The 24,568-nt window shown below is 41.8% G+C and overlaps 1 protein-coding gene across 7 annotated transcripts in view; it reads right to left on the bottom strand.

Moving 5' to 3' along the window:
• adgrb1a (adhesion G protein-coupled receptor B1a) overlaps window positions 1–24,568 on the bottom strand; it is a 148,458-nt gene that overhangs the window by 13,794 nt on the left and 110,096 nt on the right. For 4 of the 7 annotated variants that reach the window (XM_079344147.1, XM_079344142.1, XM_079344143.1 and 1 more), the window contains 7 exons: window positions 14,293–14,396; window positions 13,980–14,082; window positions 13,744–13,894; window positions 13,583–13,652; window positions 12,282–12,348; window positions 10,401–10,486; window positions 2,669–2,767 (listed from right to left, as the gene is read on the bottom strand). In XM_079344147.1, the coding sequence (XP_079200273.1) occupies window positions 2,669–2,767; window positions 10,401–10,486; window positions 12,282–12,348; window positions 13,583–13,652; window positions 13,744–13,894; window positions 13,980–14,082; window positions 14,293–14,396 (680 nt within the window). Of the gene's footprint in view, window positions 1–2,668; window positions 2,768–8,212; window positions 8,294–10,400; window positions 10,487–12,281; window positions 12,349–13,582; window positions 13,653–13,743; window positions 13,895–13,979; window positions 14,083–14,292; window positions 14,397–24,568 lie in introns of all 7 variants that reach the window. The other 3 variants (XM_079344144.1, XM_079344145.1, XM_079344146.1) reach the window with 3 other exon arrangements.

Below are 24,568 nucleotides of genomic sequence, written 5' to 3'. Positions count from 1 at the left end.
GCATGTATGTATGGCTCAGTCAAACAACTTAGGGTCTATCGCCACAGGAAAGAGAGAGGGGGGAGCAGTGGGGGGAAACAAGTGTAATGAGGCTGAAACAGAATGAAAAGACAAACAGAGGAGGCAGAGGAGAGAGAGAGAGAGAGAGAGAGAGGGAGAGAGAGAGAGAGAGAGAGAGAGGGAGAGAGCGAGAGAGAGAGAGAGAGAGAGAGAGAGCGAGAGAGAGGGCAACTTTCCTGCTTTCAATATTCTGCTCCTGCTGTACTCTCTCTGTCTTTTTAAATGGACTGGTTGCACTTGTTGTTAATGTTGAGAGCAGTTCAGGTAAAGACTATCCCAGAGGTGGAAGACTAGTTCAGACCTTTCTTAGGGTATAAGCGCATGAAGCAGTGGAGAGGTACCAATCAAGCCATTATTTATAAAAGGCCATGTGATACAATTCAGCCTGTTAAACGTTTCTTCTAGTGTTGCACTACATGGATAAAAAGCTCATATTTATTCATGTCATCCAGTACAGATGTAATTTTGATCAACCTTATATTTGCGATATTATTTACAGCAACTTCATGGAGGGTTTCAGTTTCGTGCGATTTGGCGCCCACCAAAGTTCTTTCAGTGTCATTACACTGCTGTAAAAATACATATAAAACACATGTAGTGACGTTGCCAGTTCCACATTAAACTTGCTGAAAAAACCTGTTCAATATTTATTCTCGTCTGGCTTCTTGCTAGGTCACTCTCTCTTTTTCTCTTCTTAGCTTCATCTGTCATTGTATTTTTAAGTCTCATAGCTTCAGCCATCACATGGCTTGTTTTTTGTTTGTTTTTTACCTGAAGGCTGAACTTGTGTTGTACAGACGTAAGGACTTCTCGTGGGAGAACCAGGGCAGACTGCTAAAGTTACATAGTGCTAAAAACAGGCGACTGAGGCACTCTGTGCAATTATTTCATTATCATTCTGTTAATGCTCAATCAACATAAGTAGGCCTATTCATTTTTAGCATTTGACATTTACTCTGGTGTTCCTGCCTTGTACAGCATTTTGGTCAACATGCAGTGGTTTTAAATGTGCTTTAGTTGGAATAGTGGCCAGCCCTATTATTCACAGCATAAATATTGTATATTAACAATACGTAAATCCAACAAATGACGAAAATGTTACATTTCATTTTGTCCCATCTAAATGTATTTTTGCAAAAGATTAAAGTAATAAAAGCCCTTTTAGTTTATTTCCACCTCTGGTAATAAAAAGGGTAAAAATGTTACACTGAAGAGCTCGGGCTTCTTGATGTGAACCAATGATTTCACTGATTCTATCTAAAATTTGCAGAGTTGATATTAACCTATTGAGGGTTTTTTCTTTCCTGCCCACACTATGGAAATACATCTCTAACAGGTCAGAGTCAAAGTCCCACCTTTAAATGGCTTCATGGCTGAAATTCTCCTTAAGGCTGGAAGGCTAGTTAAGATTATTATCCGTCTGGACCTTATTTTCCATAATCATTGTTAATTACTTTGTTTAATACTAAAATCATTCCCTGTAGACATACAGCTTCTCTATTTGCAGGGAGTACAAATCTCTGAACCTGGCAATCCATAGTTAAGAAGAGAAATTCAAAGAGCGAGGCTGAGATTTCACATAATTTGAGTTCCTTCTGACTGATAATGTACGCTTAAGATTAGGCTCCGAAGATAAATCAGTCAGATTTAAATTTTTTTGACAAACATGCCTGATCAAAAAAAGCCCATTTAAAGTGCTGTCTATGCTGACATCCGAGATTGTTATTGAAGCTTTCTGACATTATTTCAGAAAGTATGACTTCAACTTGCATCACTTTCTTCAAAGCCACCAGGCTCAAAAACAGTATTTTTACTAGTTAAGATAGGTGGGGGGGGGGTTTGGTCTACCACAAGAGGGAACGCCAATGTTGGTAATGAAAAAAACTTGAAATTTGTATATGTGGGCGCAGGCATTGTTGGCACAGAGTCGGACACATAGAAGCTGTCTGCTCTTTGCCTGCCGCCAAATGGATCGTAACTTAAATTGAGTGAGCACTTCCAACATGGTCACGAACATCAACAAGTTTCAAAATGCCTCCTCAGAAAGAGACTACGTCCGTGGTTTATTACAGTCTGTGCTCTACCACTGCTTTACTGTTTGCGTTATTGTGTGATTTTGGCATTTTTAATACCAAGCTAAAACCATCACGTCTCAAATAACACATATAAACCGAGAGGTAAAAAGAGTGCATCAGCTGCTCCTGTGTTCTGAGTGGTGAAAAGCTGAGACGATTAAACTGTATTAACACCCTCTGCATGCAGCCACGGCCTCCTCCACACACACACACACACACACGATCACATTTGTGACTCTGGTGATCTCTTAGGGACACGTAACGTACACACACACACTGACACACACACACACTAACGCATTCTTCCCTTCCTCATTCATGTATGCAGAATTATTTAAATGGATACAGTTAACACACATAAGTTTCAGGAGCCTTTCATATTGACTGAACTCCTCCCTGCCAGGGCAAGAAAAAAAATGACAGAGCGATAAAAGGACAGAGAACCAATCAGGTGAGGGAGAAGAGAGGAGGCATTCAGCAGAGGAGAGAACAGAGGGAAGAAGAGTTAAGGAAAAATAATTAGCGGGACTAACATGGCGTTACTGGTAGCTGTGGTGGAAACGTCAGCCGAAGAGATAACTCCGCACTTGGCACATTTGAGCGTCATATTGTACAGTGGCACTGTCATCTGACTGCAAAGTCAAATTAACACGCTGTAACATACACAAACAGATACAAATGCACCTACACACAGACTCGCACTGGTGCGTGTGCGCACTCACAAACAGTCACGCAAACAGTGAGTCACAGTGTTCTCGCACAATCTCTCTCTCAGGGCTACAGTCCAGCTTGGAGTTTGGTGTGTGTGTGTGTGTGTGTGTGTAATTTGGGGTTTTACCTGCGTGTGACTCATGGGGCGGGGGAGGCAGGGACAGAGACAAATCCATTGGTGGATAATAAATGTGACAAAGGATGTGTGATTCTCTTCACGAATGACTTGTTTAACGACCTGAAGGAACTCCTCTCTGTATTTCCAGTGTTTTGCTCACTCAACCATTTATTTGGCTTCCTCCTCATCCCATCTGTATCTCTTACCCTTCTTTAGATTTACACCTCTGTGGCTCTGATTAATGATGTGCTGGATGTGGCTCACCCCAGATCATCTCAATCCGTGCAAACTGCTAAGAGTAAGACAGAGCTTCAACACACCCCAAAACTCCACAAACACACACGCAAGCAACACAACGCATCAGTATGTGCAACTAACGAAAAGAAGGGGAAAACACTGCCACCGCCGAGATGAAGGACTAACTTATTACAAGCAGTAAATTATTGAAAGGCAATTAAGTCATTTAAAATCTGTGCTCCTTCCCCAAAACAGCAGTTCTCTTTGGCACAGAGCTGCAAAGTGGAGGCTGCTCTTTGTCTAACAATGTTAAGAACAATGTTCAGCCACTGGAAGTGGAAAAAAGGGTTGTTTTGTGGATTCATAACTAGAAAAGACGAGCTTTTATAAAATAAATAATCTGACTCTTTGATTGGACATTAAAAGCCAATATAATTAAGACACTAGAATCAAGGCCTTTTGATATGTCACTATTTCTGAATCAGACGTGTGAAAAGGATTTATTTTTGTTAAATTCAGTATAAGCCTTCAGTCACTTCCTCTGTTACTTTCTTAAGAAAATAAGACTGTAACAGGGGTCAGTCCATGGTTAAAGGGTCCTGAGTTCTCGGTGTGTAGAATCCACATTAAAAGTGCACATGCTCAAAAAAAGAAACAAAAAAAAAACATTTAAACAACGAAGATGGCTTGCGCGAAAAAATAATTCTGATTTATAAAAACTGTGTTTGCACAGCTGCCCGCCATGTTGTCTTTATAAATAAGGATCCACCTGTAAATGTGCGAATGTGGATCAACCACCCTCTCATTTACACCATACATTTGTACAGGTTCATATGGATGTGACGAGAAGGCAGAGTGCGTGAAGCAGCCACAGCATGAACGCACAATCCCGGGATAACAACTTATTTACCTGTTTATCTGACAGCTGAATGTCCTGTTACACATGGTTGATCTATCGGCAACTTAAGAAACTGACTCATCACCAGATTAAACAGCCTCGCTGTATCCCAGGATAACGAGATGAATGAGACAAATGATAAAAAAAAAAAGTTGTTACAATACAGGAAACTAAGTAAAATAAAAAGGATGTCCACCAAGGGCTTCCAGATTTAAGAGACACTGATATGTGCATAATCCTGTTTCAACGGATCTAAAATTAAAAAAAAAACTTATCGAAAGCTTAGCTAACATAACATGTATTACTTTAAAGGAACAATGCAACGTTTTGAACCAGTAGATGTCGCCCTTGAGCATCAGCATTAAACCAAAACAAACTTTTGTTTGGAGACACCTCCGCTATTCTCAAGTCTTTGCTAGGCTTTAGCGGCACACCTCTAAGCCCGCTCCCCTTTTGTTCGCATGAGGGACATATGAAATAAAACTCACAACAATTAAACGCCATTAAGCACAAGCTGCAGACAAAATTGACTGAAAAATTGTAACCCTAACCCTAAATTGCTCAAGCTGCAATTGCCTGTGGCTTGTATCACTGTGTTAGCAGGCTAATGTTGCGCTCTTTGGTTAGCTGACAGCTTCATATTGCACAAAAATAGACAGCAAATGACGAAGAGCTAAAGACACTTACATGACATCCAAATAAACAGCGATGAGTATACCTTTGTATACCATCTTTTCTCTAGTCATTGACTAAAACAGCGTCATGCTCAAGGCCGTCACGTCCATGTAAACATAATGTCAACAGGACTCAGACAACGATACAGCCGGTCAGACTCGAGCGTCTCACTCATTGTAGACAGTCATGACTCAGACAGACATTCACAGAGGATATACTGGATCTATGTGTGAAATGTCACACATTCTGCCTTTTACGTTCTACAGATGATCAAAAGAATAATTTGAAGCTGCTCCAAAAAAAACAAAACAGTAATAATAAAAAATGCAATAGTACACATCAGAATATCTTTTCTACTGTGCAGTCATTCAGGTTGTTAAGTTAAGAGAAGAATAAAAACAGCATTGATTTCTAATAGTATCAAACAAAAAGAAGATTCATGTACTCTACGCTGTACTCTCAGTCTCCTTAAGTCCCCACTTTTCTATTTATGACTTAGTAAACACATTTCTGCAGTGTCTATGTGAGTGATGGGCTGACTGCAAGTCTGGAAATATTGACCAGTCATAAAGTATAACTAAATATGGCCTCCTGATAAACAACAATTAAAACCGATAAAATCGATATTTGTAGCCTCTGGACGTCTAGATTAAAAAAGAAAAAGAAAAAAAATCACATAATAGAAGAAATTCAATTTCAAGTAAAAAGGGCAATACAGCCTCTAAATGTGGTCCTGAGGCAGTGGTATTAAAAAGCAATCAAGCCCTTTGAAAATACAACTTTGTTTCCCTGGACTGAAGGATCGAGGGGCAAAATGTGGGTCGCTGGGTGGGTGGGTTGAGATGCATTAGGCAGAAAAAATTAAGATCAAGAGTAGAAAAACATCAACTTGATGTTCTGATAGTTTGCATCAACTTGGAACACTTTGGAAAGCTACAGAATCCCTTTCATCTAAAAACATTTCATTTAATTTACACGCTCACCGAACCTGTAAATGCAGCTATTTAAGCCTTTGTTATGAGGAAACTAACTCCAGTGTGGGTTGGAGTTATGCCTCTGCTGTCTGTTTTAATTTTCACAGCGAATTAGCCTCTAATTTGTGGAGGAAGGAGACTCGGCAGCAAGGCCTGTCTCCAAGGTGTGTGAGCAGACCTGACTGCTGCTGTGCTCTTAATTAGATGCTACACACATTCATTAGCTTCATTAAACATGTTTTGCAATTTGAACCTTGAGAAGCACACACAGCAGAGGCGAGTGGGTGGGAGGCTGGACACCAAGCAGAAGAAAAGTCCTTTGTCTTTTCTTTCACTGACAGCCTGAAACAATGAGGACATTTCAAATAAACCTGTCGTACATCATTTAACCTGTTTGATTTTGGTCCCTCAGAGGCTGAATAGTCATCAGAAAATAATTAATGGGTATCACAACCCAAGCTTAGTTTGAACATCATTTCTAATTTTAGAGTGTTTTGTTGTATACTGGAACCTCAATGTAAAGCACATTGAATGCAATAGCTGCAGGCTGCAGTAGCTAATGTCCGTAGGGACTTGGGTTCAGAACCGGCGGGTCGCCAGTTTGTAGTCCCGTTGGAGACAAAGTCTGGAAATTGGTCAGGTACCTGAAGAGGTGCCAGTTGACTTCCTGTGCACTGCAGAGGTGCCCTTGAGCAAGCTACTGAAACCCAACCCCCACCAGGAGGGCTCACTATGGGCAGCCCCTCTCACATGTCTCTATTAGTTCATGTCTGTTGGATCCTGTTTGTAAATGTGCTTCAGTGAATGTGTTTGAACCACGTCTCAATACCAAAAAAACAAAAAAATCACATTTCCGCTTCTCTGGATTAATAAAGTATATCTTCTTTTTACAAAATAAATTGCTATCAATTGTTACTAATTTAGGACCAAGTTTACATACTTCTAATATTTAGGGTATTCTATAAACTGAGATTGTTCCAACGCAGGATTATGTTGAAATTTACACCTCGCTCCCTGCATGTGTAAGGCCCTTTATAAAACACACTTTTAATGGTGAATCATTATGAAAGGTGGGATTGATAACCCATTCTCCATCCTCAAAAAAGTTTTCAAGCTTCATCTGGCCAGGATAACGAATGGCTGTTAGGTGACAATTTCATGAGTTTGGACACAGCAAAAAAAGGTGTTTCTGAATATATTTTAAGAGACGATCCCCCACCGTCAACAGCTCCACAGATACACCTTCATTCTATGGGAAACACTGTCACTGACATTTTTAACTTCATTTCCATTTTATGCTCCCAATGACAGTCAAGAAGTTGCTTACAACATTCTTGAGTCCAATTAATTAACCCTCCGTTTAGTTTTGTAGTACTTTGTCTCAAGATCACTTTTTAAAGGTCTTAACTCAGAATCAAAAACATGTCGACTCTTTCTTGTCTGGGTCTTAGACTGAACTCTGGATTTTGAATAAAGACCAGTCAAGTCCTTCAGTGACTGGCTATTTTCGCGCCGTCATTGACTGTTTTAAGAAGATATTTATGGTCTTGGTCTCAACTCGATCCCTGAATGTCTCGGTCTGTGTGGTCTTAACAAACATTTAGCTCAGTTCAAGCTTCTCTCACTGGCTCATGTGATTCTAACAACAAACTTGTGATTTTTACCACTTGTGATATTCAAAGCTACCAAGGGGAACTTTCTTTTTGTGTGTATCTTGTTGACCTCTACACACAAAGCAGAACAACTTCTCTTCGGTGAAGTTTCCGTTTTCAGAAGTAAAATTACTCACTCATGAAGTTTCTCAATTTGAAATGTAAACAAAGACTGTGAGTCAGCAGTCTTACCCTGACCCACAGGAAGCAGCAACAGGCATGGAAAATAACTATAAATACCCGGTGTTCTTTCTGATACTCTGGTTTGCTATGGTGGGACATTTCCATGCAACAGCACCATCTTTAGTACGTTTCTTGACCAGTTAAAAAGTCCCCAAAGCAGCTTTAAGCTAAGACTGCAACAGAAACCAGAAACAGTCTGTAGCAGCATTCAGACAGAAATAGTTCAAGCAGCTACTCAACCGAGGCCTCACTGTCGTAAAGTTACAGGAGAAAGACTCCGCACTTCGATCATGGAATCACCATTCTACACTTGCACACATACGTAGAAACACACATGCACACCCATACTAGTCAAATAAATAGAAAATATTAATATTGCTGCACTGCAACTCGAGTGTTATTGAAAAATGAGAGTCTCAGTCTTCTCTAAAAGCAGAGTGTGTTAAGTTCCATCAGCTAACAGGAGCTAGCATACATTAAAGGTCGATATTAGAATAGGGAGATCATTATGCGGGAAGTACTAGGAAGCCAATCAGAGGTGCTTGCTAGAGGGTTCAGCAGGTTTGGTGATGGGCGGGGCTTCTAGCACTACGTTAAGAAGAGGGTTCGATGGCCAGGTCTTTTATTACCCAATCACAGACGACATGGGAGGGGGCTTCTGAGACTGATGTGTTCCTGATTGGAGAGCCCTGAGTGAGAGAGAGGGGATTCTGTGCAAACGCAAGACAATTCAGACAGCAAAAAATAAAACAGGTACAGTAGAACAAAGAGATCATTGAAGAAAGAAAACATTTCCAGAGAGAAAGAAAATCACATTTGAATGCACCAACGATGCCAATGGAGACAGAACAGCCTGCGGAGTAAAGGGGAGCAGGGTGCGAGTGTGCTCTGTGATTTAACCATGTCCTATTTGTCAGACAATTCACCTCCACAGAAATCTTTTAATGTGCATGTGCTAAAACATGTTGTAATGAATGGTGTATTCACAGATCTACACACAGATTTGACTGGGCTAAAAAAGAAAAGAGTCTTTATAATTAATAGATTAGTGGTAATAATATATATATATATATATATATATATATATATATATATATATATATATATATATATATATATATATATATATATATATCTGCTTTAAGCGCACATAGTTAACGTATTTAGAGATAAAACATTAAAAGGAGCGCTCCAACATTTATAAAAATATGCTTCAGTCAGATGGAGCCACGACAGGACGGGGTCAGCTGCCCCTCAGCTCAGAGGCAGAATGCTTCCTAACAGTTTCAACCACAGCTGACCTCTAATGAAGATATAGTTCCTCTCATTGCAATTATGATAACGTTTGGGATATCAGGGAAAAAGGCTGCAGATGTTGGGAGTTATTTCTGGGGATTGCAACCAAACAAAGGTTCTTGCTAAAACAACATTTTGTTCATAGTCATCATGTATGATGTTACAAATTCTTGAATACCATTTTTTGGATGTGAGAAAGGCCTCAATTTGTGCTCGATTGGCCAGATCTCAGTATGATGCATGAGCTCACTCAGTTGCCATATAATGCATTAAGGCTCTTTAGATTATTATCCATTGGCGCAGCTTTCCAGCGAGTCAACAAATGTCATCGAGTTAAAAGTAGGTGCAACTGGGGTGCCGGTTTATCTTAGTGGTTGGAGTGTGCAACCCATGCACAGAGGCTTTAGTCCTCATTGCAGCCGCTGAAGGTCTGAATCTGACCTCAGCCCTTTCATGCATGTCATCCCCACACTCTTGCCTCCCTGTCTTATATTACACATTTGTGTCATACACATTATTTGCGGTCTCCGTAGGCTTAGGTTAAAATGTGGTCAAACTTTAGACCTATTCACACTGAACACTAGAATTATTCTTTGCGTACTATCATACCCGCTGGCTGCACGTTCAACTGTATTGGCACTCCTTTGGAGTTTTCAGTTTGTAATGCAAAGGTGAAAAAAAGGAAAATATCAGGGACGTAAGACTCAACCATTTCCGATCAAAATGTTGGAGTGTTCCTTTTATAAAAGCCAAAGAATAGCTTTGACTTGAAGTTGCACATCGTTTTTGCCCTTGAATCTATCTCTTCTCACTCCATCATCTCATTACCTTACCAAATAGCAGCTATTCGGCTGCTGTTTGGTAAGGTAATTTGGCCACTTTGGCAGCTTTGGCCACTAGTTCTATTAGCCAACTTTGCATTTACTGTAGCAAAGAACTCGTTTCAGCAGCATTTGTTCTCTGCGTCTGATACAATGTCACGTACAGAACTTGTCGTCAGAGCTACAGAAATCAAACGTTCTTCACTTGCTGTTTCAAAGCCCTGCTTCCCTTTACTCGAAAAAAAACAAAATAAACAGGAGGAGAAGAAAGAAAAAAAGAAGACATGGATGGATTTACACAAATTTAACATCAATAGCAACACCTGCAAAAACAAAGAGCAGCTGGAGGAAAATGTGACACATTGGAAACTCAAAAGAGAAGCAATGGGATGAGTCATCATATCGCTCAGCCTGTGCAGGACCAATAACCAGACAGCCTTCCCCACATTTCTCTTCTTCTTTCCCTTTTATCCACTGCACTGTTTAACTCCATGATTCTACCATCATTCTTTACAGTCTCAGCTTGATGAGAACAAACATTTTCATCTCTTTGTTTTTCTTTTTTTCTTGCCTTAATTACCATTCCAATGTTCAGACAAAAAAAAAAAAAAAAAAAGACTGTGCCAGTCCCTCCCCCTAGCTGAGCTAGCAGGCTGGTTATAGGTCGCTGTGTAAAATGGATGTGTGGTATAAGGCATACCCCGCCCTCTCCTTTAGTTTCATATCTGTAATGCCGTCTTTGGACACCAGTTTGTTAAATACGAGAATCCCAATAACCATGTTAACCTGCCAAAGAGAAGAGGCACAGGATTAAAGCAGAGCAAAGACACTTTCATCACTTCAGAGCATGCAACTCTATCATGATGGAGATGAAGATGATGACGTTCTACATAACAGCATGCTCATGAATGTCCTCACACACACACACACACATGCTGTACTTACTGTCAGCTCTGATCTGTAAAAATACTAGACTGTAGCATTTGAAGTGTTAGTCAAAGCAAACTCTCAAGCACCCAGTGAAGGATGAGCGCTTCAAAATAGATGAAACTGTGCATGGCTAATATGTTACACTTTTTTTTTTTTTTTAAAGAGACAGCATGCTGGAGGAAGAAAAAAAAAACAACATAAAATATGAGCAGTGTGGAATCAAAGAGGAGGAGGGGGATGTCTGTGCCTGTAGTAGTTCCTACAGTTTGACTGCTTTGAGGATTCCCCATGTGTGTGTGTGAGAAATCAGTAGTACAAGTCGCTGTGGAGTTGTTCTGAGTGGGCCGTTGCCAACTGGAGCAGTAGCTCTTCCTAAGTGAGGCAGAAGCACGAAACGCGCTGTGCACGTGTAGGTGGAAAGGTAAGAAAGAAGAGGTGGGAAGCGATTCACTCCAACCGTCACTAATGGATTTTGAGAAATGAAACAAGGACACCGTGCAGCCGCAGGATTTAAAACGTGGATTTAGTGGTTAAACATCAAAGGAGTGCAGGTAGCGTTTTATTCATCTATTTCTGTTTGAGAATCTATGGTGGCCCTTAAGGTCAACCGCATTTCAAATATTTCATGAAACACAAAGACCTTTTACAAAACAACATGGCATTGTTGTGCAGAAGTAGGATTTTCTTTTCAACAAGTGAAATATTTATGATTTTTTTCATTAGCACTTTTTATACATTTCTATTTGCATTTCATGCAATATTTTTGACATTTGAATTTATTTATTTATCTTTTTGGCTTTTATGTAATTGTCCATCAGGGCCGCCCTAATGATCTATAGGCCTATCAGGGACGGAAACATGTTTGATACGTTCTTCCGAAAGAGCAGCATTAACATTGTGGAATCCTGATGAAATCACACTTTATATAGTCTAAATGTGTTTTTTGTCCTGTGTTTATTTAACAGATTGGAGGCCATTATAGAAAAGAAATAAAGAGAAATAAGCTGTAAATAATATTATACAAGGGACAAAGATAAGCAAGGAAAGGGAAGGAAATGAGGAAGCAGGGAAGTAAAGCAGGAAGTTGGGAAGGAAATCAGGCACGAGGAACGAAAAGGAGGGAGGAAAGGAGGAAGCAGGGGGGAAAGAGGAAGTTGCCTCGAAAGATGGAGGTGGGGAAGAAGAGGAGGGGGAAGTAAGCTAGGTAAGAAGGCGTGAGGAAAGGAAATCAGGAAGTGGCCAGAGGCAGGGGCAGAGAAGAGGATTAAAGTAAACAGAAACAGGATAAAATATTTATTGGTGATACTGGAAAAAATGGACCAACTGATAAATCTAGAAAGATATAATTTATATTCCTGCTAAAGTTTGTAAAAAAAAAAAAAACAGCTACTGTTGTACAAAATCCTTTTTTTTTAAATAAGCATGACTTGCTATGGTGGATTTTTATAGTTACCGTTTTTTTTGTTTTTTTTTCCAATAAAAGCACAATGCACAGTTTTTTTTTTAAACATCCCGCGATGGATTTTTTGGGTATTTTTTTAGTATTACTTTGAAAGTTTGACATTATGATATATCGGTCAACATTTTGAGACGTGTTGAGATGATGAAGCGAAAAAGAAACAGAAACTCGAAAGAGGAAGAGAGGAAATACCAAGACAACAGCTGCAGCAGGTCCAACAAATGCATAGAGGAGACCTCCTTCCAGAGACAGCCAGCAGCTACGGGAGAGAGAGAGAGAGAGAGAGAGAGAGAGAGAGAGAGAGAAAGAAACAGAGAGACAGAGACCGAGAGAGAGACAGAGAGAGAGTGAGAGAGACAGAGAGAGAGAGAGAGAGAAACAGAGAGACAGAGAGAGAGAGATAGAGAGACAGAGAGAGAGAGAGATGTAGAGAGATGTGATGGAGGATGTTGAGATGATGGAGGAAGGAGGAGAGAAGGGGGGAGACATGAAGGGGTTGTAAAGAGGAAGGGACAGAATGAGGTGAGAAGCAGAGAGAGAGCGAATGTGTGACGTGGATGAGCAGGGTGAGAGATAGATGAGGCAGAGAAAGGCAGAGGTTAAATTCACTGCAGATTCAAACCTCCACAATGTGTAATACCTCCACCACCCCTGAAAAAAGAAAGAAAAGGAGGTACAAGAAGGCAGGAAGGAGGCGCTTGAGCCAACATTCCACAGCCCGTACAGACATACAGTATAGACTGGAAGAGTGAAGACATATCTTTGAAGACCAACCCCAGAAGTAGCTTCACCACGGGTTCAAACGAGAATTCTCCTGTGGGATTTTTGCAGTGAATTTTGGATCATTGCAGAAAATAAGCTCTGTGTCAAACACACCTCTCTGATGCTTAGCTATTTTGTTCAGCTGGATAATCTTTACAGATGAACCATTTATATGACGTTTGAAGAGTTAATGCAGCCGAGAGAAGTAAAAAGCTAACGTTATGCTCTGGCAAGCTACACTGTGGTCGGTTTATGATGACATCATGTCCGTTATGCTTCAATCGATCTAATTTGACAAGCTAGCGAGACTGTAGCTTAATAAGTTGTTTATCAAAGAAATATTTGCAAGAGCACTGAAAAACATGATAATAATAATAATAATAATAATAATAATAACAATACATTTAATTTGAAGCGCCTTTCAGGTCACTCAAGGACACTGTACACGACATAAAAATACACATTAATAAAGTGAACTAAAAAAAAAAAAGAATGAGGAGAGGCTGTAAGGAGGATTAGTGAGACCGAGGGCCTTAGCTAGCATAGTTTATCTCGTCAAACAGAATGTCAGCATCTCTTTAGCCTGTTAGCCACAGACCTTCTGTCAGACCTTCTGTCAGACGTCTAACCTTTAAAATCCCTTTCAGAGTTTAGAACCCTGAAATGCTAACTCACGTCCAGGTTTTAGCACTCATTCCTGTGCCAGTCTATAAAGAAGAAAGCTTGCTTACTAGCTTGGCGTTCCATATCCCTTTGCTTTGGTGAATCCCACTGAGATCGCCACTACCAGTGCAGGGAGACCTGGTTCAGAGATTGAAAAAAATGGAATGGTCAAAACACAGAATTCAGACAGAGTCTCAGCGAATGATTTACAGCAGGAAGACGGGCCTACCCCAGCCAAGACACAGGAAACGCTTTCGTATGATTCGATTTCTGAGGCGGCCCGTCACCGCCATGTACGACTGCCACGCCTCCGTCAGAACCCAACAGAACGACGACAGGAAGAAGAAATGAAGAAAGGCTGCGATCAGAGTGCATAAGACCTGAAACACAGGGGAGGAGAAGTAAGTCATTGTCAACATTAAGTGAGTGAATGCTACAATGCTAAATGCTAACACTGATCCTAACCTTATTCCGTGTCTGAGTTTGTCCTATCAGAATGAGGGCGTTGGACGAGATGATGGAGAGGCAGAAATTAATGAGGATGACCGAGCGCTCAGACCGAATGTACCTGCAGAGAAGAGATTTTCAAAAAAAGAAAAAGAAGAATTATCACCGTGCAGTTGAAGTAACCATCAATCTTTTCTTCGTCTGCTGAACGTCAAGTAACCCCACTGAGAAGAGATTTCTCTGCACTGTCAGACGGTTCATGCAGAACCAGGTTTCTATTGGTCAAATGTTGAAATGCTAGAGTTGCGTTGTGTCCACAGCTTCCTCTCACCTCCACACGGACACGTAGATGATGATGAGTAGCAACAATGTCAGTGAAGAAACCCCACAGCCCACGATGAGCGTCACAGACGGCAGCTGTGTCTTATCCATGTTCTGAAAGACAAAAGGAAAGAGGAGACGCACAGTGAGACAGTGTCGCGTTCACGTTTACAGACCTTCTGACGCGATCATGATTCAGCAGAGCTTCTTGTTTACCTGCGCTCAAAATGTCAACTTATCACACTCACGCGTGTCAGAGTCCGCGCCGACAGTGTGATGAATAGAAATGAAGTGGCGAAAGCTCAGAACCGTCGCTGAAAACAAAGTCAGGAGAGAAACTTCCGGATTTGTGGTGTGTGTGCAGACTTTGACAGGAGCTGTCAGCACATGAATGCAAAAGCAGAAGAAAAAAAAAAAAATCCCCTGCTGGCTCCATTTGTTGAGAGCTCACCTCCTAACTGGGTCACTCGTGGTTCAAATGCAGCGGACTGCATTTTTCCTTACCATCACTTCAGTCTCTGTCATGCTTTTTTGAAGAGGCCACGGTGTGCAGACGCTGCCACGAAAGCTTTAAAGAAGCGGAAAATTAAATCCCATCTCCAACTGTAAATACTGATTCACTCAAAAGAAAATGTGGCCGATGAGCAGCAACAAACCTGACAGATTTCCGTCCTTATTTTCCAAAGAAACACAAAAACATATTGATAGTGAACAAATACTGGAACATGTCAGCTACTGAGAATAAAGCGCTGAGACGAGCTGTGACGTCATCACATGTGCAGCCGTCACCATCACCCACCGCACTGCACGCAACTTTATGGATCTGAAGATTCAGCCACATCTAGTGTGAATTGTAAGGTTGAGCAGGCCGTCACCTTTTGTACAGCTTTCCTCTCTAATCAGGTATCAATCATGAATCTCGGGGCACTGTGCACCTAACAAACCGTGTGGAGAGCTGCTTCGACGTGAGACCATCAAGTGACCAGCGAACGGTCATTAACTTTAGGCTGAGAGCTCAACTAGCAGGATAACAACGATGATGCTTGAAGGAGCTACCAAGCAGCAGAGAGAATGCACATACATGTACAGGACAGTGCTGAATACAACATAACTTGTCATGCAGCAGGGGCTTTCACAATTGCAGAAAACTGTATGAACACTTAGCAAGTCAGAGAATTCACCTCGAGCCAATGGGAAAGGGGGGAGTGACGGTTGTATTACTGATGCATGGTGCATAGAGTGTCTGCACGCCACCACTACGATCCCCTTTAACGACTGCATCATGTCCAAGGTCCCATGTTAGGCTTTGATTCGACACATCTGTGTGCACAAATTTAAAGTCCGAGGAAACATGTCTTCTCCTACGTCCTCATGTTAGCAGTAACAGTAGCTGCATGTAATGCCCCCCCCCAATGAAATTTGCCAGTGTGATATCACTGATCCAAACCCATTGGCTCGTTGTCGCAACACCAAGCTCCATGTGACGTCCATGTGACGTCCATGCTGAGCTACTGACCAATTACAACAAACGAAATGGCCAACCAATCAGATCAGACTAGGCCCCCTGTGGGGATCCTGATCGTGATCAGCGTTGAAAACACAGATAGTACTAGATTTATTCACCAGTAGAAAAGTATTTCATGTAGGTAGAGTTGAATTAAACGGGCAGTTTTCTTTCACCAGGAACAAGAGACAGTATCACTCCGTGTCCAGCGGTGCACGTACACGCACAGTCACCCTGAGTGACCATCTCGTTTACATCATTCTGTGCGTCTGTGTTTGAGGGATCGACACTATAAGAGTGTTCAAGATTGAACATACATTAAGAAAGAAAGCAGCCAATATATCAGCATGGGTTTTTTTTTTCCTCCCCAATATCAATATGCTCCAAAAATCCCAGTAATCAGTCGCATCAAGGTGTAAACATGTGGAGTGTGGCAAACAGAGGCACAAAGCAGGGTTCTGTTTCAGGAGGGTTAAGAGTCTGACCTGCTATGATCCACCTCAGTGCTTTAAAAATCCTCCACTTTCAGTTATGCTGGATTGGCTGTATGCTTGAATCCCAACGTGGTTGTCATGGTAATTGATTAAATACAACCTTTGACTCACCCACTTGGGTGAAAGTGTTTCAACCAGACATCGGTATGAAGCACGGCCTACAGAGGGACTCTGCTGGTCTGCTGACAGTACAGAAGGGTGATTATGGTGCTAAGTGGAGTTCACACACACACACATGCGCACACACACACACACGCACACAGCCAGCACTACAGCCTCAGAGATGCCGTGAACTCGACTAAAAGAATTTCACTGGTACAGCTTTCACTGAGAGGCTTTTCTACCCTGACATAATTGTGAGGAATCCAGTGTGAAGACACACACACACACACACACACACACACACACACACACACACACACACACACACACACACACACACACACACACACACACACACACACACACACACACACACACACACACACACACACACAATGTACATGCAGGTATCTGGTATCTACAGTTGGAGAGAAGTCAGCAGGCTGTCAGCTTTTAGTGCCTCAGCTGCAAACCAAGGTGACTTCAAGGTGAATCATGAATAAACCACGATACTGCAAATCAGCAGAAACACACACACACACGCACAGTTATACACACACACACACCTGCCGACTGATGTCTTTGAATAGTAGAAACACACACGATACAGATATGACTGTAAATAAATTGAAAAATCCTGACAACTCGACATCACTCCCCACGCTACAGCAGACATTGTCTTGGTTGCCATGGCGACATTGCAACAAGGCGGCAGCAGCAGCAGCCGGGTGGATTGGTGTTTGAATAAGGCTGTTTGCTTACCCTTTTACAGCCTGTGATGTTTCAGTTTGCCAATATTGATCTCTAAATATAGACACAATGATTGGAAAGGACTTTGAATTTCTTCTTCCTGTCAAAGGGTTTTTGTTTCCTTCACAGGGAAGAGAGAAAAAACAACCTTTAGAGATGAATCATATCAGAAATGGAGCACGTTGGCAACTTAGACATAAGTCTATCAGTAAGTCCAGAGCTTGGTCCCTGAAACATTTTTCTTCCTGGGGAAAGGTTGTGGAGCGGCTAACCAAGAAGCACTGACCGAGCGCTTCAATCTGACGAGGCTGTTCAAAAAAGAAAACAAAGCCACACAAGTCGACTGTGTGTCTCCTTTTTTTACCTTTTCAGCAAAGCTACAAACTGTCCAATCAGCCAACATCACAGCCTCTCGTTTCAGCAGTGAACCATACAGAACTAGAAACAGACTTTTATTAATTTTATTATTAGTTTTAAAGGTATTAACTATCTGAATTCATTATAAATGAACTGGAGCATTATGTTTCAGAATACATTATAAGTTGTGTACGAGGGTCAGTGACGTGACATGCATATTTTTGAGTCCGAGCTGGTCCGGATTATGTTCTTATAAAAATAGTTTAATTGAATTTCCCTCGGGATCAATAAAGTATCTATCGATCTATTTATCTATCTATCTAATCAATTCATGATGGGTATCATTTTATTCTATGAAACCTATTTTATTTGAAAACATTGAAATAACTTTCCAACGCTAACTAATTAATAATGAACCTCCAAAATGCATTATTAACGTTATCTCAGATATTTAACGAAGCCAGAGGAATCTGCACATCTATAGTTGTACGAGGTCGTGTCTTGCCGTGGCGAGCGCCGTGGCAGACAGAGTGTTTATCGTTGCCGTGGAAACACCAGATGTTACATGAAAGAGCGCTGCATGTGATGCGTGAGCTGCTACTGAAAGCTGCCGCTTTGTGGCTGTACATGGTGCTGTGATAAAAAAAACCCTCATGAAAATGATCCTCGGACGCATCGTCGGTAAACAGGTCGTCGGTTTTAGCCTGCGATCAGCTCAGAGTTTGTTTCCATCGGGTGGCGGGGCGAACAAGTCAGCACTGTTATCCTCATTAGTAGAGGTTTCTTTACTGTTAACTATTATGGGATTTGTTTTATAGTGGCCAGTATTTCATCTCCCGTTAAAACAATTGACACTGCACGTGTACGTTTAAAGGAGCTCTAATATGCTGATCCATGTCAGTGATGTCACTGTTATTAATAACAAACGTAGAATATGACGCGCCATGCCGAACAAGCTCAATCAAATCTGGGGTTTGGGCGTTTTAATTTTTGACTTTTTTAGGAGAGGGGGATTTAAAGATCATCTGCTGGAGCTGGTTCAAGAAAGAAGCTTTTTGCACACTAATCATCAGAGCCCTGTTTGTCCTTATGCTGATGTAAGGTCTTAGGGCCAAGTAAAGCAAAGGGACATGTAAATAGAATAAGCTTGGCTGTAGTCGGAGGGTGGACAAGAGGGCACTCTGGTAAGAGTGATTCTAACCCCCCCACCCTGGAGCTGCAGATAATTGGCTGAGTTTATAGCCTGTCTTGTGTCCAGGTTTGATGCGTGCGGAGGGGCCGAGTTAATTAAATCCCTCTGATTAATCTGCACTGCAGTGAGTTCCGTCTTGAAAAAGCAGAAGGAGGGAGAAAGAGGATTACGAGTGCGGTGGAATGGAAAGGTGTCTGCTGAGACGGGCAAACTTTTACTTCCTCCTCAACCAATGACGCCACTCGGCTGGACGCCTCACGCTGCGTCCAATAGGAGAGCGCTCCAATCCAAAATAAAGTGACCAGACTGCATTATTCCACATGAGCAGAGACAGACACGGTCCAGCTATCGCTACTTAGGAGGTCCACTGGAAGTCATTTCCTCCAGAAATCTATCTGAGGACACTGCTGCGAATATTAACAGTCAACCAAAGTGAATCGTAAAACGAGATGTTGTGTTATCAGTTAGAGAGTGTGACTTGAAGTACAGAAAGTAAGAACAATGGTCAACAAGTTCATTTGTCATTTAACAACCACACTGGTGATTGATTAGATTCAATACCTAATATCGACTGGTTACACTTAGTCGAAAATGAGTCTTCTTGATTTTTGACATTACATATCCACGTTAAACAAGCAAACTCCTGAGCTTGGACTCTAAAGAATGGCACCATTTTGAGTCCAAGGAATTCATCGATGCTTAAAACAATGGTTAGCTGCATTTGCATTTATTTGCGTCAAATATTCAGAGGTCAGGTAGACCCAGGACTTCAAGGCAAAACGTGACCTTCCTTTGGATCTCCCAAAGAACATTGTGTTACATGTGTATGTATATGTGTGTGTGTGTATATATATATATATATATATATATATATATATATATATAAAGCAGTGTGTGACGAGAGGTGAAAATAAGCAGGCAGTAAAAATAAGTGAGTATTTTTGCTTGTGGTGTGTCTGTGACTTCCGGTGTTCCTGGAGTCAGCCTGAAACAGACCCTCAAAGAACAAGTTTGTTTTTTTTTGCACTTTCACATGGGCTTCATTTTTCCAGACCGAAAGTTTCCACTCTGGGTAAACAAGCAGCTTAGAAGAGCTGATGAGCAAACACCAACAGTGTGATACATGGACACAAAGTAAAAGCTAACCAGTTAGCATTGGTATTGTGTAATTAATGGTTCAATCTGTCTCTGCTGTTCATACTAATGAAAGTATTACTACCATTTCAACATGGTGCCAATAAACACCTGAACGCATGGACGCATCTTTAAAATCCTGATGAACACATTCTGATGTTGGGATTGAAACTTAAAGTAATTTGTGTTATCAGAATATTAAACAAACACATTGAACCTTCTTCTCATATTATAAATGGGGCGGCAGTAGCTCAGTCTGTAGGGACTTGGGTTGGGAACCGGAGGGTCGCCGGTTCAAGTCCCGGCACGGACCAAGTCCGGAAACTGGTCTGGTAACTGGAGAGGTGCCAGTCCATTTCCTGAGCACTGCCGAGGTGCCCCTGAGCAAGGCACCGAACCCCAAAAACTGCTCTGGAGCGCTCGCTGTGGGCAGCCCCCTCACTCTGAGACCTCTCCATTAATGCATGTCACTAGAACCCTGTTTGTGCATGAGTGTGTATCTCGGCCTATGTGTGTGTTAGACAGAGTGTAAAAAACTGAATTTCCCCTCGTGGGATTAATAAAGTGTAAATTATTATAAAGGTATAAAATGTAAATAATCTGTGTCTCTGTTTTTCATATCGCAAAATATAGACCAGAAAAAAAAGATATTGCAATGTCACCTCTTTCTGATGGATGTCGTGCAGGCCTGTCAGTGAGCTTTTTTTATGAAAAAACATTTGTAATAGTCATGATGTGGGGCTGCTGATTTGTGTTCCCCATGTACAGAGGTTACAGTCCTCAAAGTGGACGGTCGGGGTTTGAATCCGACCTGTCATTCCCCACTCTCTCTGTGAGACACGATCCACTCCCCTATCCCTCCAATGAAGGCAAAAACAAGACACCCCCCCCCCCCCCAAACAAAGAGGAAGGTTAGCTTATAAAGACTATACATTTATACTGTGTATGTCTCTTTACTAATAGTCTAAATGTGCAGATGATTCTGACTTCAGTCTTGTTTTAAATGTTTTGAGCTCATTGGACAAAAGAAGCCCCCCCCCCCCCCCCCCCCCCCCCCCAACACACACACACACAGGCCGAGCAGTGGCAGTAAACTGGGCTCATGTTTTGGGGCTTTTGTCTTTAACTGCTGCACATTGTTTTCTCTGTGTTTCCTTCCAAAAGCCTGCAGCGGTGTTGGACTGAGCAAAATGGACACAAGAGGTGGCAGCAAGGGAGTAAATGATGTGGGAAGTGGAGGGGGGGGGGGAGAAGGAGAGGGAGAGCTAAAATATAATGCAGCATCAGAGCATGAAAAATGGTGTGATGAAATGACTATGGGAGGAGGGATGAGAGGAGGAAGAGAGGGAGTGTTGGGGGGGAGAAGGAGGCTTGGGTGTTTATCATGCCGGGGCTGTAGCAGGCTAGCTGCAGACAGAGCGGCTGGGCCATTTAGAAGCTATGTGTTGCATTGGGAATAATTAGCATGGCAGCCATGGCTGTCACACATAATAAAGTGTGGAAAGAGATGGCAGCATGAGGAAGCAGAGGAGTTGCCTGTCCTTTAATTCTGCCACATTTGAGCTTTGTCGCTGTGCTAAACCTGCAGGCTGCAGCAGAGCTGTGAAGATGCTGTCTGCTGCACAGGTGGAGGCCGCCTGCAGGGGGGGACGCAAACCAACAACACCACACTGTTCAACGCAATCCAAAAAAATGTGTATGTATCCACGGGAGGCAAACACTATGCATTCCCTGACAATTATCAGCTCATAATAACATGTCACAGGTGTACCTGTGGCTGAGCAAGACTTCAGCTACCAGCTCTGTGTGCACAGCAGCACTTCATAACCCCAGTACAGCAGCATGCACTCAGTGCTAACAATAGGATGTTGAACCATTCACATGTTTATCTTATTCACTATCTCAGGTTGGCTTTTAGGCACGTCAGTATTTGCAGTGTGTTTTACATACAGTATCATTTATGCCAATACGTTGATCCAGAATGTGAAATATTGTGTTCCTAAATGACCAAAAGTGTTAACACTGACACAACACGATAAGCAAGGCATTCGATCAGGATGAAAGTCAAATCTTATTAGGGAGGAGTTTGGGCTAAATATGTTTCATGACTACCCTGAGCTGCTGAGGTTCACCCAAATCAGATGGATCAGTCCTGCACTCATGTTCACCACAAACTCTCAGTATTTTTTTTTTTTAGGTAGACAAAGACATCGTTCCATCTTTCCTAAGCATGCACTCCACTCCTGTCCTCCTCTGGACATTCATCGGTGTGCATGCATGAACACAAATGTTCCTAAGTACTGCCTGTCCACCCGCATGTAACCACACTCCCTGCTTCAAACTGTTGGCCTGGTGTCTTAATGATACAGCATCTAGCAAGTGACACTTAGTGATATCAGTGCAGCATGTGCTGTCCCGCTAGCGTTTGCAGACTCTTCCTTTGAGCCCCCTTTAACCCAACCCGAGAAGTAAAGAATGATTCACACCAAATCCAGCAGAGAAGTGCGGAACACATTTATGAACACAGTCCTACATAAGACCTTTATAATTATTCTGAAGCCAGACGCAAATAAAGCCATCAGTAGGAAGCTGAAAATGAATGTTAGGAATTCATTTCACCACAGCTGAAGAGAATAGTGATTTTTTTTAAATGAAAGCTTCTTGTTTCTTATTTGTCAAACATGTCCTGTTTATCTTTTTTCCTTATCTCTGCTAATAGACACATCTGATCATTAACAGCGGAACATTCACTTCTTCCACACCGTCAACGGTTCCACATAAAAATTCATTCATTATGTAGCTGAAGCTGGAGACACAACATGGGAGACTAGCATAGAAATCATCTACAGATAGACCACAAGTGAGGCTCTATAATTCCAACAATCATCTCGCCAGCTCCAATTAAAAACCAGACTGAAAAAAAAGCTATTTGTGGTTTCAGGGGTGTCAAACAAGCAGCAACCTCTGGTGCTGAAAAACGAAGCCAGTGGATAAGTGCTAAATCCTGCAGTTTGTTGAGTGTCCGCTTGAGGCTGACTCCAGAAACACAGGAAGTCATACACTCACTACAGACGACAACATTAACATGTCTACAGCCTGGCACAGGAAATCATTCCTCACTGGCCCACACTGCACGGCCGGCAGATTCTTTTCTAGAAGGCTCAGTTTTGATTTTGAAAACGATGCGTGTTATCCGTAGTTGTGCGTGTAGCTCACGTGATTGACAGGTCGCTGCAAAGTGACGGTTCGTCAAGTGGATTAAAACCTGCCTCCGCTCCAGATCCCAGCCTGTCGTTAGGCTGAGACAGGATGACACGCTGCAGAAACTGATGACATCACTCAGGTTTCGTCCAATGATATTTACAGTCTATGGTTTCAAGTCGTGTTGTTTGGCTTCTTGCTAGCCTTCAGCGGCTCACGTTGACAGAGTGCAGACCGGTGTAGTAACGGTGTGTGACGGTGTGTGACGGTGTGGATGATGACGCAGAGAACGATGGGGCTGAGGAAGTTATCCAGAGGCAATTTGGACAATAAGTTTGGCTCCGGGCGATCATTAAAACAAGACAATGGAGATCGAACGATGGCTGCGCTGCATGCTGGGGTGTAATCATTTTGTCACGTGTGGTTAACGTTTTGAGGTCTGACCTCAAGAGCACACTACCACTCCATCAGTAACATCACTCATCATATCACCTTTATTTACTTCCATTTGTATTCCCTTTATTCCCCACAGTGTCAGGAGTGTGGATGTTGGATAAATGCAGCTGATGCAGATATATTCATGTTAAATAATCAACATCTTATTGTGAATAATAAATAATGCTGATCATGATTTTTGCAGAGAGTGATTTTTGTGTTTCTTGTTGTTTTCACGTTGTATTTGTGTTGACTGGGGTTGGAAATCTATACCATCCCCTTTTCAAACCTTGTTGTTGTTGTTGTTGTGTCTGTCTGTTTTAGGGTTTGAAATAAATGACTTGAAATTGAAAAAAAAAAATTGAAATGATTTTTGCCAGAATCCATTCAGCCGTCTGATTCTGCACAGGAATGGATTCATTCATTTGACATGTTACGACATCGAGACTTTTTTTTAATATTTTCATCCATCAAGGAAACCAACCTGGACTAGACCATGACCAGGATGAATGCTTGCTTCCTATTGGCTACAGAGTGACCATTCATTCCTGGTAATGAACACACAGTGAAATAGTCTTTGTGTGATGTGAATGAATGTTCGGGCTACATGGTATCTGCTCTCTGCCATAGAGACATGGTCAAAGCTTGATATTGCTTCTGAGCCGTCTGTTGGACATGAAGTTCATCCAGGTATTCGTCAGGTCGGTGCTTCTCAAAAGCTGGCTGGATACCCCAAAAGGGGCTCGTGGAGCTGTTTTCAGTGGGTTGTGAACGTGTGCCTGAAAATGTTTTTTTTTTTTTTTTTTTTTGAGGTTGTTCTATTTCTTAGTTTCATCTGTTGGACCGTCTGAGGTCCAAACAGCTCGACTGTAACAACAGAAGACAAAAAAGAGAGGACTTGCAACAACCATGGAGTCCGTGGATCAACTGGCAGAGTGAACGCTTCATAAAAATACCTTCAAATTCAAACCTTTAATTGGATATAAACTACATTACATCCCAAACATTGGATGATCAAAGCCAACTTCCTGTCTGCACACAGTCTCGTCCACATATTTTAATGCTTTCAAGGAAAACACAAATACAACTAAAACCTGGCCCCCACTCAAAAGATTAT

Source organism: Symphodus melops (genome assembly GCF_947650265.1).
Source record: "Symphodus melops genome assembly, chromosome: 5".
Lineage (NCBI taxonomy): Eukaryota > Metazoa > Chordata > Actinopteri > Labriformes > Labridae > Symphodus > Symphodus melops.
The sequence above is the reverse complement of the archived record's forward strand: the minus strand, read 5'-3'. Positions and strand labels throughout refer to the sequence as shown.